Source organism: Raphanus sativus, chromosome 9 (genome assembly GCF_000801105.2).
Source record: "Raphanus sativus cultivar WK10039 chromosome 9, ASM80110v3, whole genome shotgun sequence".
Classification (NCBI taxonomy): domain Eukaryota; kingdom Viridiplantae; phylum Streptophyta; class Magnoliopsida; order Brassicales; family Brassicaceae; genus Raphanus; species Raphanus sativus.
This window is the reverse complement of record NC_079519.1, coordinates 22468977-22482037: the sequence shown is the minus strand read 5'-3', so window position 1 is coordinate 22482037 and position 13061 is coordinate 22468977. Positions and strand designations below refer to the sequence as shown.

At 34.9% G+C, this 13061-nt stretch overlaps 3 protein-coding genes across 3 annotated transcripts; 1 reads left to right on the top strand and 2 right to left on the bottom strand.

Moving 5' to 3' along the window:
• Positions 1-1813: 1813 nt before the first annotated feature.
• Positions 1814-3127, top strand: LOC108828518 (xyloglucan endotransglucosylase/hydrolase protein 9). Its single transcript, XM_018602238.2, has 4 exons — positions 1814-2040; positions 2129-2229; positions 2319-2512; positions 2594-3127. Exons 1-4 carry the CDS (start codon positions 1869-1871, stop codon positions 3000-3002), a joined length of 876 nt encoding a protein of 291 aa, XP_018457740.1. The 5' UTR covers positions 1814-1868; the 3' UTR covers positions 3003-3127.
• A 4505-nt stretch (positions 3128-7632) lies between these two features.
• Positions 7633-8753, bottom strand: LOC108825012 (F-box protein SKIP19-like). Its single transcript, XM_056993614.1, has 2 exons — positions 8383-8753; positions 7633-8267 (listed from the first exon to the last, which is right to left on the bottom strand). Exons 1-2 carry the CDS (start codon positions 8748-8750, stop codon positions 7685-7687), a joined length of 951 nt encoding a protein of 316 aa, XP_056849594.1. The 5' UTR covers positions 8751-8753; the 3' UTR covers positions 7633-7684.
• An 846-nt stretch (positions 8754-9599) lies between these two features.
• On the bottom strand, positions 9600-10941 carry LOC108825011 (F-box protein SKIP19-like). The gene is made up of 2 exons (XM_018598362.2): positions 10606-10941; positions 9600-10518 (listed from the first exon to the last, which is right to left on the bottom strand). Exons 1-2 carry the CDS (start codon positions 10923-10925, stop codon positions 10491-10493), a joined length of 348 nt encoding a protein of 115 aa, XP_018453864.1. The 5' UTR covers positions 10926-10941; the 3' UTR covers positions 9600-10490.
• Positions 10942-13061: the final 2120 nt, after the last annotated feature.

The window sequence follows — 13061 nt, the reverse complement described above, 5'->3', positions numbered from 1 at the left end:
TCACTTACAAACAAAACTCTCACCCCTGCACACATGCGTTATATGTGCACACATGTACACATCTTCTATTTATATTTGTAAACATGTATATTGTCCATGTGTACAATCCAATTTGATAAATTTGCAAGTTTCAGAATGTGTACAATCGTATGATGTCCATGTGTACACACAAATTTTACTATCATGTACAATGATTTACTTGTATAATATTGTCCATGCATATACTGATGCATAGATACCCACATGTAAAACCAAATTTTGTTTTTGAGAAACAATAACAAACGACATGTGTGTACACTATACGATGTTATTTTGTGTACACTTTGTATGTGGTGCTCTCTTTGATGTTCTGTCATGGCTAACGGAATTCTCGGATTTCACATCTGTCATGGCTAACGGAACTCTCGGACTTCTCCTTCACGACAGTCATGGCTAATGGAGCTCTCCAATTTCTCTTTCAAATTGGTGGTGCTCTCTTTGATGTTCCACTGTTACAAAATCTAATATGATCAAAAGTTGGAAACTGTCCTACCATGTAAAAAACTCGACATAAAAAGGCATTCATTTAGTTTTGCGTCATCTCATCATGAGTTACTGAGTGACAGGAAGATGTACTGTAGTAATTAGTACCATTGGTGATCATCATGATGATGTTAAAAGTATTAAACTTCACGTACCTACTGACACAGTAAGAACGCATGTGTCCGACTGAGATAAGAGCCGTTGGCTCAAAGTAACAAGCTTCTCGGTTCACTTACGCACGCGCGTGATTAGGTAAACTTAAAATGCCACTTGCGTATTAACGAGATAGAACAAAACTTGGTGTAGTAAGTGAGACTGTGAGAGATAACATTGAATCTGATGATTAGAGTTATATTAATAGCGTTTAAAACATTTCGGATTAGGAATACGTCAGTGTCTCATTTTGTCTTGATTCAAGAAACGCCCGTGATTTTCATTTGAAAATCTCAATGCCTTCCAAAAACGCCGTCGTTTTCCCTGTCTCTAATGGCGACAAAAAAGGACAACAACTTAGTCCCCGGATGTACACACACATACATAAATGTTGCGTTGCAATTACACACAACTTGACACTGTTTTAAATTTACCAAAGCAAACCCAAGATATTTTTTTTTCAAATTCATCAAAAACGACGTCACATCTGCAGCATCTAATCCATGTCGGTAACACAAACAAAAGTTTGTCCCAAAATTGAATTCCCCCATACAGTGAGGATAGAGAGAGAAAGTGTGTGAAACCCAATCAAGTTCTTTCTTTTTATGCATGAATAAAGATTTAAAATTTAGAGCTTCTGACTCCTCCCAAAAAAGAGCCAAATGTACAGCTGGATCCAATCCAGTGAGCTGTATAATGATCCTTTCTTCTTTATTTTCTTCATTATTACACTCAGAATCATTCGTTTCTCTCTCTCTCTAAAAAGCAATAAAGTCTCTGTTTTTCACTTATCTATCTCTAAAAAAAGCAATAAAGTCTGTCTTTCTACTGAGAGAGAAGGTTTTTTAGACACAGAAGCATCAATTCTTGTCCTCTGTGTAGTACAAAGTGGAACCCCACTGCGTGATGCCCTCACAGCAACGGCTACATTTCCCAACTCTCTCTCTCTCTCTCTTTTATCTCTTCTCTGTATTGATTTGAGTGAATTTTTTTTTCATCTTTAAAAAGATGGGTTCTTTTGTCCAGTTGTAAATGTCCTGAATAACACGTCGAATCCAACGTGGCACCTCTCTCCATTGTATGCCAGCTCACTCACACTCTCTTCCTCCTGCCTTTATAAACCCACTCCTCTCTCACTCGTCTCCTGCATTGAGTCAAAGTGTGTGAGACTGTAGAGTGAATATTTAAAAAAAATGGTGGGTATGGGTTGGTTCATGTGTATGATGATGATTGTGGTGTGTGTGGTTTCTTGTGGTGAAGCTGCTCCTGGAGCTAAGTTCGAGGAACTTTACCGTTCTAGCTGGGCTATGGATCATTGTATCAACGATGGGGAAGTCACAAAACTCAAGCTTGACAACTCCTCTGGTAACATAATCTAAATTACCAAAACACTTTTTCTCTGTTTTGCATTGCTCTGTTTCGGAAAAGCTGATGTTTGATTTAACTGTTTCAGGAGCTGGGTTTGAATCGAGAAGCAAGTACTTGTTTGGTAAAGTCTCTATCCAGATTAAGCTCGTGGAGGGTGACTCAGCAGGAACCGTCACTGCTTTCTACGTACGGAACTAAACACCTTCCCTTGCTCTGTTTTTTTTTTTTTTTTTTGAAATCTCGAAAACTCACCCCTGTTTCCTCTGTTCTTACAGATGTCTTCAGAAGGTTCGAACCACAACGAGTTTGACTTTGAGTTCTTAGGTAACACAACGGGTGAGCCTTACATAGTCCAGACAAACGTCTATGTGAACGGAGTTGGAAACAGAGAGCAAAGACTCAACCTTTGGTTCGATCCCACTACTGAGTTCCACACTTACTCTATCCTCTGGAGTAAACGCAGTGTTGTGTAAGTCTTCTTCTCTGCCTTTTTTTGCTTAATGACGAAATTACACATCTTTTAATGATTCTCTTATTGGTTGAATTACAGGTTTATGGTGGATGAGACTCCCATTCGTGTCCACAAGAATCTTGAAGATAAAGGTATCCCATTTGCTAAAGATCAAGCAATGGGAGTGTACAGTTCGATCTGGAATGCAGATGACTGGGCAACCCAAGGAGGTCTTGTGAAAACAGATTGGAGTCACGCTCCTTTCATTGCTTCTTACAAAGATTTCAAGATTGATGCTTGTGAGGTTCCGACGACAACTGATCTAAGCAAGTGTAATGGAGAAGACCAGAGATTCTGGTGGGATGAGCCAACTGTGTCTGAGTTGAGTCTTCATCAGAATCACCAGCTTATTTGGGTTCGAGCTAACCATATAATCTATGATTATTGTTTTGATGCTGCGAGGTTTCCTGTTACTCCTCTTGAGTGCCAACACCATCGCCATTTGTAGTCTTAAATGTCGATCTTTGTGTTTTAACTTGGTCAAGAAGTTATAGTCAAAGAGAACTTGTGGTGGCTCTTTGATGATTCTGTTTCATGTATAAATAATCAATTATCTATTAGTTTCTTCACTGATCAGAACATTCCTTTTTAAGAGAAATTAAACACTATAAATTATTTAAGACATATTGAACCTAGGGTTAGTTGCCGTTTTCTCCAAGATATTACTTTACAGAAAATCTTTGCAGCTTGATTTATAGCTTAGAGGTTTCTTGTTATTAGTTTCAGATACTTAAGGTTGAGAACTGATTCCACTTATGCTCAGAGGAGAGTATTGACAATTAGGTTTTGCTTCACTTATCAATGTTGTGACAGATTTGTCAAGCAAGAGGCTTAGTACAGAATCATTTTCTACCGCTACCGAACATGAGATTCTTGGAACTGCAAAACACATTTGGACAAAGCACAATGTTCAAGTACTGTCATGTCTGTTGAAGAGCAGTCGGATGCTCTATATACTTCTTCTCAAACAAGTGAAAGAAAGAACAGTATTCAGAGAAATAAAGCTTTTTCTTTTCTTTTTTCGGTTTTCAACTGAGTTGATTCTCAGTTTGCTTTTTGTTTTGACAGCAATGGAATAAGAACTTGTTGGGATAGTCCAACGCAGAGATTCAGTTTCTCTTCTCCAGCAACACAGTAGCCAAAATAGTCCAAGTTCGTTCTTGAATTCCTCTAGTCCTTGACCTGAGCAGCTACATAACCTCTTCACAGGCACAGCAATTCTCCAGGAAACGTGCCCTGAGTCACGCACCCCACAAAAATTAGTAGAGAAGTCTAAAACTCAAATTTATAGAAACTTAGGCCGACTACTCTACCTTCCCATTCGATCTTTTACAGCTTGAGGACCTTGTAAAGCACCAGAGGATGGTTCTTCACGTAACAAAATGTCAGTGCTGGAAGCTGCTCATGAAAATGATATAAGACCTCGAACTCTCGAAGGCAAAGAGAGACTTCTCTCTTTCCATTTTCTTTTTCTAATGCTTCTTCTCATTCTTAAGCATTGGTTCTCATAATGTTCTCGTTGTTTTTTTTTTAACTTAATTTTCGGGGGCTTGTGAAGCTTTTCTAGCGTGTTCAATGTGTCATGTGATCGTGATGGTGAGAGGGTATGTCTTCCATTGTTGATAATAACAGATCATCATCATCCTCTGCTTTCTCTGAAAGCAGGATGGTAATAGAAAAATGTAAACCAGAAAGTAAAGATCTGTATCTAATGGCCCATAAGGAACTACTTTGCGGTTGATGGATTTATCCAAAACCTCATTAGTTTTGGCAGAGATTCTCTGATCGTTACCCTACAATCAGAGATTCTTTGTGGTCGAGTTATTGAATGATCATAGGTAAATATAAAATATAAACAAAATAAATCATAGGTAAATATACAATATAAGAAATACGAAAACTACATTAAAAATTTATCTTAAAATGTAAAATAAATAATAATAAAAACAATATACAATATAAAAATAGAAATATTACATAAACATCTAAAAAGTACTAAAAAGTAAAAAATAAAAAATAAAAATTAAATATACGATATAAGGAATATTAAATAATAAATCAATATATAATATAAGAAATAGAAATATAACATTTAACATCTATCGTAAATATTATCATTTGATATAAAAAACAGAATAAATAAATATAAAATATAAATAAGTAAATATACAATATAAAAAAAATTAAACATCTATCTAAAAATGTAGAGTAAATAAAATATAAAATTAAAAACTATTATACTATTAGAATAAGTAAATATAAAATTTGGAGCATCCACATCAGTGAAATTTGTTTTTCCAAAATATGCGAGAGGGCATTATTACCAAATAAAAATAAATAATTAAACAAAAGTAAAATATCAGATATACAAAAATAAAAACAATAAGTAAATATACAATATAAGAAATAGAAATATTACATTAAACATCTATCTTAGTGTTTTTATTTGATATAAAAAATTAGAATAAGTAAATATACAATATAAGAAATAGAAATAAGTAAATATACAATATATGAAATAAAAAATTAAACTAAACATCTATCAGAAAAATGTGTGGTAAAATAAATAATAAGTAAATATACAATATGAGAAATAAATATTACACTAAAAATCTATTATAATTTTAGAATAGGTAAATATAAACAAAAAAAATCATAGGTAAATATAACAATTATAATACGTAAATATAAGTAAAAAAGTAAAAAGAAATATAAAATATAAGAAACAGAAAAACTAAATTAAACATCTATTTGAAAATATATAAATTATATTTTATTATGTCCAAATATTTTTATAAGGAAATAAAAAATATAACAAAAACAATCATAAAATATAAGAAATATAAATATTACATTAAACATATATCATAATATTATCATTTGATATAAAATAAAAAATTAGAATAAGTAAATATAAATTATAAAAAATAAACAATAAGTAAATATAAAATTACGATACAAAAAAATAAATTAAACATCTATGTATAGTAAAATAAATAATAAGTTAATATACAATATAAGAAATAAAAATATTATATGAAACATCTATCGTAGTATTGGAATAAGTAAATATACAATATAAGAAATAAAAATATTATAATAAACATCTATCATAATATTAGAATAAGTAAATATACAATATAAGAACAACTAACAATCAGTAAACATAAAACATAAGAAATATAAATATTACATTAAACATCTAACGTAATATTATCGTTTGATAACAAAAATAGAATAAGTAAAAATAAAGTATAAGAAAAATGTAATATACAATATGAAAAATGTATAGTAAAATAAATAACAATTTAATATAGAATATAAGAAAGAAAAATATTACATTAAACATCTATCATAATATTAGAACAAAATTAATAATAAGTAAAAATATAAGAAATAGAAATATTACACTACAAGCTATCTTAATATTTACATTTGATATAAAAACAAAAAAAAATAAGTAAATATACAATAAAAAGTACATATACAATATAAGAAATAGAAAAACTACATTAAACATCCACCTGAAAAAATGTATAATTTTACATTTTTATTAGTTCCAATTATTTTTATAAGTAAATATACAATATAGAAAAAATCAATAATAAGTAAATATACAATATAAGAAATAGAAATATTACATTAAACATCATCGTAATATTAGAATAAGTGAATATACAATATAAGAAAAATAAATAATAAGTAAATATACTATATAAGAGATAAAATATTACATTAAACATATATCGTAATATTATAATTTGATATAAAAGCAAGAAATTTAGAATAAGTAGATAAATATACAAAATGAGAAAAAATATACAATAAGTAAATATACAATATAAAATGGAAAAACTAAATTAAACATCTATCTGAAAAATGTATAGTAAAACAAATATACAATATAAGATAAAATAAATAATAAGTATATATACAATATAAGAAATAAAAAATTACATTAAACATCTATCTGAAAATGTATAGTAAAATAAATAATAAGTGAATATACAATATAAAAAATATAAATATTACATTAAAAATCAATCGTAATATTGTCATTTGATATAAAGAAAAAAAATAGAATAAATAAATATACATTATAAAAAATGAGTAAATATAAACATAAGATTCAGATAAACTAAACTAAACATATACTTATAAATATATAGTAAAATAAATAATAAGTGGATAAACAATATAAAGAATAGAAATATTACATTAAACATCTATCATAATATTAAAATTTGATATGAAATCGAAAAAGTTTATGACAAAATAGATATAACAGCAAGAAAACTAGAATAAATAAATATATGATATGAGAAAAACTAAATAATAAGTAAATATAAATATAAATAATGGAAAAACTACATTAAACATCTATCTGAAAAATGTATAGTTTTTTGTTAAGAAAATATACATAAATATACAATATGTGTAGTTATATATGTTTTTATATATGTTATTCTCTGTGCCATTATTTTCTATTTCCAAAAAAAATGGTTAAGCACTAATCTCACTTAAATTAAACACACAAACATAAAAAAAAAACATCGCAATAGATGATCACATCAACATTACAATTCAATAGTTTTAATATAAAAATATGAAAACTTTCTGTTACGCATACCATGAATACAAAGCATTCATATATACACATAATCATACAATTCAGAATACAACATCCAAAAGAATAGTCATATACTCTTTCCGTATCACTTTAAGTGGTCTTTTTAAGAAATTATTTTTGTTTTATTTTAAGTGATATTTTTAAGTTTTTACATAAAAATTAAATGTAATTGATGTTTTTTATTATTTATATTATGCAGTATGATTTATTATTGCTTGAGTTAAATGTAATTATTGTTATTTTTAGGTAAATGAGAAAAAAATGAATAAAATTTTATAACTTCTTAATCGATGTGTAAATACCTTTAAAAGATTTATTATGGTACGGAGGGAGTAGTTAAGATTTGAAAACTAAAATAGGCTCCGCGCGTAGTAGGGGGTAAACCACTAGTATAATAATAAAAAGAAGAGTTTCGCAGAAATAAAAGACACATGGCTATGCTGCAAAGATCCTCAAAAGAAAAAGTACTTGAGAAATAATGAAAATATCTCACCACAAATCTAGAGATTCAGGTAATCGAATATATCATCAAATACCACACCACTGATCGTACTATCGTAGCGAGGATGGTCGTTGACAAGTATGAAGTAATAATCTTCAGGGGGATCCGCATCATAAAAACATACATCATACGGATAATCATGAGTCGAGTCATTAGGCCGTCTCAAAACTTTGATTCTCTCGGAACACCGCTTCTCCAGATCTCCGACAAGATTAAGGTTTAAACACTGACGTAGATCAAGGTGTTCCAGATAAGGACAATTATCAAGAATGGCGTTAAGGCCGGCGTCTGTCAAACTGTTTCCAACAAGTTGAAGGAAGCGAAGTCCATGCATTGTTTTAGCGATAGCTAGAGCATCATCATCACTCACGTCTCGAGGAGGCCCCATTCCGCACCGGTGTAACTTCAGTGTATTCAGATCAGGACAAGACTGGCCAACAACTTTCAGAGAATCTCCCCACAATGTGCAGTTGGAGACCTCGAGCTCTTCAAGCAATGGAAGCTTCACAAGTGCTTCTGTAAGTACCTCAATTGTTATCGTGGGCATTAAAGCAAGTTTAAGACTTCTCAGGTTACTTGAACTGCAAGTAATCGAGTGTAACAATTTAAAAAAAAAAAATGATAAGAAGAAAAACATATCTCTACAAAAGAAATTTGGTTTTGAGAGAGAGAGAGAGAGAGAGAGAGAGAGTTAACCTATCGGCGATGTAGTTGAGGAGAGAATCAGTACCGAAATTCCAAAGGTCAATCTCAACCAGTCCTCCCTGGCTACGATCCACTGCGTGACGGAACATGATCTGGAGTTTGTACGCCAAGTATCCAAAGTTACGCATTATGATCTCGATTTCATACTCCTTATCTCCAAAGCTACGCATGTCAATCTTACGCCACATGTCAGGGTCTTTGCAGACGCGACGCCACGATGTACACACTCTCTGAGCGTTTTCCAATATATCAATCGGGCCAAGCCTGCGCAGGATGGATGACGTCAGTTCATACGGAAGCTCCGCCCAGTTTATGCACTCTCCTTCTTCCATCACCGGAGTCAAAGAGGAAGAGACCATTTTATCTGATATGATCAATCTGTCTCAAGTCCATCTATATATATATATATATAAATAAAGGGAGTGAAGTACGTTTCCAGTTCCAAGACTTTTCTTCGAAGATATCACCATCGCTTAATGACCATATGGTCCCGACGAAGAGTTTAAAAACCGGCGAAGAGGAAGAGTCCATTGTCTCTGAATGGTCAAATTGCCTCAGGTTCATTAAATAAGTGTGTGAAGCACAGTTTCAATTTTCAAAGACTTTTCGCTCAAAAAAGACCATATAATTTATGGCAAAGTAACATTAGGGCTTGGTGGCATGTTAAATTTAAAAATCAAGTTCTAATACACACATGGGCAGTGGAAATTAGTCAGACATCAAAGATTTGGTAGAAGAAAGATGAAACAATCACACAAATTTTATTGAGTGTTAGTTATTGTAGGACAAAAAAAATCTTGTAGATGCAAAGAAAAAGGACTCCACATAACAAAAGTGTATTGATACACTGGGAACACCTAAAATTTTCACATGCGTATTCTCTAGAATTGTCGTCACTCTGGTTTAGCTTCATTCAATTTCTCTAGATTTGGACAAGACTTGCCTACAACTTTCATAGACTCTGCTGACAGTGAGCAATAAAAAAACTGGAGATCCTCAAGCAATGGGAGTTCACAACTGCTTTTCAAGTCTATTATACGATAGCACTTTGCAAGTTTAAGGATTCTCAGATAACTTGCAGTGCAGATAGTTGTGTTTAGAAGTTAGAAGCATGATATATAATTTTAGAGAAGAAGAACAATAAGATGCAACATATATTTTCCAAGCATACCAATAACCTAAAAGGCAACCATTAATACACCTCCCAGAATCCAACCAAAGTTCTTAACCATCAATCCTATTAGTTAAGAACACTTGATTAGCAAGACGACTGTTTTAACTCAAAAGTTTCACAAAGTGCATTCACCAGAAGAGAGCCAGTACAGAAAAGCATCATCACAATGTTCAAACGAGAGTTAAAGGCACACCACACCGCTCAAGCTTCCACAAATTAAAGGAAATAACGAGATGAGAGAAAAGAGGAAATACGAACGAGTCCTATAAGTTGACAAGGCAAGTGAAAAACCACATGTCCTCTGCATTGTGCTGTATCTAGTAGTAGAACTCATCCCAGTAATAGTCGTTGGAGTCTGATAAAATCATAGAAGCTAGTTCCATACGGGTAACCAGCCGTTGAGTCATCCCAATAAAGTTGTTTGGGCCTAATAAATCCTCAATGTTAAATCCATATGGGTGATCAGCGGTTGAGTCATCCGGGCGTCTCAACTCTTTGATCATCTCTTCTCCAGATCCCCTTCAAGTCTTACGTTGAAACACTTGCTTAAATCAAGGTGTTCCAGGTAAGGACAACCATCAAGAATGACGTTCAAGCCCGTATTGGTTAATGTGTTCCCAACAAGCTGGAGGTGGCGTAATTCAGGCATGGTTTCCGCAATCCCTAGAGCTTTTTTGCCACTAAACTCATCGTCACAAGAGTTGGGGTGAGGGTCGGAGTTTAGCCTCAATTTCTTCAGGTTTGGACAAGACTGTCCAGCAACTTTCAGAGACTTTCTTGACAATGAACCCTATGTAACCTCGAGGTATTCGAGCAATGGCAGTTATGCAACAGCTTCGACAAAGCCCTCGTCTCCTATTGGATTATGAGTCTAAGGCTTCTCAGTTTACTTGATGTGCAAGTAATATAAAAGCAGGCACTACATTTATAAGGGCTTTTTCAGATTACTTGACCTGTAAGTAACTAAAACAAGCTATTTCAAATCACTCAAACTAGAAAGACCTTTCATGCATAAATCCTAGAAATCAGAGATCGAGAACCTGTCGGCTATGTAATTGAGTAGCTCATCAGTACCGAAGTACCAAATGTCGGTCTCAAGCAAACCGCCTTGGCTACGATCAACTGCGTGACGGCACATGATCTCTAGGTCGAAACCAATGCTTCCCAAGTCTCCGTTGTTGTAACATGTCAACCTTCCGCCACATCGAGGGGTCTTTACAGACGCAGCGCCACGATCTACATACTTTCTGAGCTTTATCTCCATTAGCTCTATCGAGTTAAGACGGAGCACGATCGATGAAATCAGTTCCGGTGGAAGCTCCGCCCAGCTTATCAGCTGAGACACTGAAGAAGACGCCATTTCTGAGGGTCAGATCTCCATGTTGACAAAACAGTTCAGTTTAAGAACAATAAAGCCCACTATTTTAAATAATAATGTCATGGGCCTTGGCTCATTATCACAAAAACAATGATATTTTACAAATTCTGTTTATCAATTCCTTTCTAAACCGAACCAAAAGGCGGCACCGTTTTCTTTAAAAGAGCCCGTGACTTGCTTTGCAAGAGAGACATTGTAACGACCCGATTTCGGTCACGGAGTTTGTTAGCACGCTAATGACGATGTACTCACCCACAGGTCCATATTTTTGCCTATAAATACCACCACTCTACTTTATTTTCTCCACCAAGTTATCAAGAAAAGTTTTAGAGAGAGAGAGATAGTGAGCTAAGGAGTGGAGTTGTGATCTTTTGCAGAGAGAGAGTCGCCTGAGCTCGTCGCCGGAGCCACCGCGTCCAGTGATATCGTCCAGCCCGTCACCACCGTTAATTCCCTTAGGTAACCGTCGGAACCCTTTGTATTTTAGGTTTAGTTTCGGCCGTTTTAGTAAATCAACCATAACTCCCTAACCGTTGAGAATTTCTTGCATGCAAGACCACCATCGTGTTCCTATCGTCGAGACGAATCCGTAGCCACCAAAATCGCCGCAATCGGAGCTCAGACGAAGCCGTACACGCCTCCGGCAGTTGGGTCGTCGTCACGCGTGTCGTCCACGCGCCGCCGCCGGAAATCGTCTCCGCCGCCGGCCACCACCGTTCTCCGCCGCCGCTCCGCCGTCCGCCGCCGGTAAGCCACCGCCGCCCTCTGCCATCGCCGCTGTTTACCACCACCGGTGACTCGCCGGCGACTCGGCCAACTCGGCTGAGTCGACTCGGTGAGTCAACTCGGTGACTCGGTTAACCGGTTGGTTTGACTGGTTTAAATCAATTGCAATTTGGTTAGGGTTGGTTAGAGTAAACCGGACGGTTAAAATCAATTGAATTTCGGTTAGGATAAACCATCGGTTAAAATCAATTCGAAATCGGTTAAGAAAAACCAATTGGTTAAATCAAATTGATTTATGGTCAAGGGTTGACCGGGTTGACTTTTGACCAGCGGGTTCACTTTTCCGTAGACTTTGACCAGACCCGTTTTGAATCATTCGAAAGGCGTTTTGACTCGAATTTTCGCCGTGGTTTCAGATTTGGAGTCTATTTGAGCAGTTGGAGTTCATAGATACCACTTCTCTTCATTTGCTAAGGTGAGGGTCTATTCCGTAAATCCCGTACCAGTATAGAATTCTTCCTATCGTAGTGTAGTCTCGAAACATGATATGTCTCTGTGAATTGAGTCAGTTTGATTGTCTTGTTTGTTTATTATTATTGATTGTTAAACCGGAAATAGGATAATAGAGGATTCAACGATTGAGTGAATTGATTGATGCTAAGAATTGTTATACATATGTAAATATATATATAAGCGAGTCCATGTGTGGAGATTGGCGGGGGTACAGAGACGTTTGTACTTACGACGCCTATGATTGAGGAGATTGGCGGGGGCACATGACGTATGTGCTTACGACGCCTATGATTGTGGAGAGTTGCGGGGGTACAGAGACGTTTGTACTTACGACGCCATCAGGTTAGCGGGGTACAGCTTGGACCACTGTATTACGACGCAAATGGAGTGTATATATCTATATCCTTATGAGGAAATGCGGGGTGCAGAGAGTATATCTATGTGCTATCATCGCATTGGTTGTAGCATGTCTAAGTGCACTAGACATATATTGTTGTTCTGTGTGGTGTAATAGGCGCCGTGTTTGTTTCATGTTAGAACTAGACTTCCATAGTGGGAGTTCTATTTACTCAAGTCTGTGCTTTGCGGTTTAGTATTCCATACCTCACTGAGCGACTCCCCTGTTGCTCACCCCTCTTTCTTTCCCTTTTCAGGTGAGACCGATGAGCAGGAGTGATCATATCGGACTAGTGCTACTATTTGGGCTCGTGGGCTTTATCGTTTTATCGTTTTATCTCTTATCGTTATTGGGCCTTTAGGCCTTCGGACTTCTATCGTTTACGCTACTTCCTATTTTCAGACCTTCGGCCGTTTTAGTAAATCAACCATAACTCCCTAACCATTGAGAATTTCTTGCATGCAAGACCACCATCGTGTTCC

What these genes read in the sequence shown, in the direction of transcription:
- LOC108828518 (XM_018602238.2), top strand. Translation starts at nt 1,869, where the DNA reads ATGGTGGGTATGGGTTGGTTCATGTGTATGATGATGATTGTGGTGTGT. An exon ending in CAAGCTTGACAACTCCTCTG is followed by an intron (nt 2,041 to 2,128) that starts GTAACATAATCT and finishes TAACTGTTTCAG; the next exon opens with GAGCTGGGTTTGAATCGAGA. An exon ending in TGGAGTAAACGCAGTGTTGT is followed by an intron (nt 2,513 to 2,593) that starts GTAAGTCTTCTT and finishes GTTGAATTACAG; the next exon opens with GTTTATGGTGGATGAGACTC.
- LOC108825012 (XM_056993614.1), bottom strand. Translation starts at nt 8,750, where the DNA reads ATGGTCTCTTCCTCTTTGACTCCGGTGATGGAAGAAGGAGAGTGCATA. An exon ending in CTCAACTACATCGCCGATAG is followed by an intron (nt 8,268 to 8,382) that starts GTTAACTCTCTC and finishes GATTACTTGCAG; the next exon opens with TTCAAGTAACCTGAGAAGTC.
- LOC108825011 (XM_018598362.2), bottom strand. Translation starts at nt 10,925, where the DNA reads ATGGCGTCTTCTTCAGTGTCTCAGCTGATAAGCTGGGCGGAGCTTCCA. An exon ending in CTCAATTACATAGCCGACAG is followed by an intron (nt 10,519 to 10,605) that starts GTTCTCGATCTC and finishes AGTTACTTACAG; the next exon opens with GTCAAGTAATCTGAAAAAGC.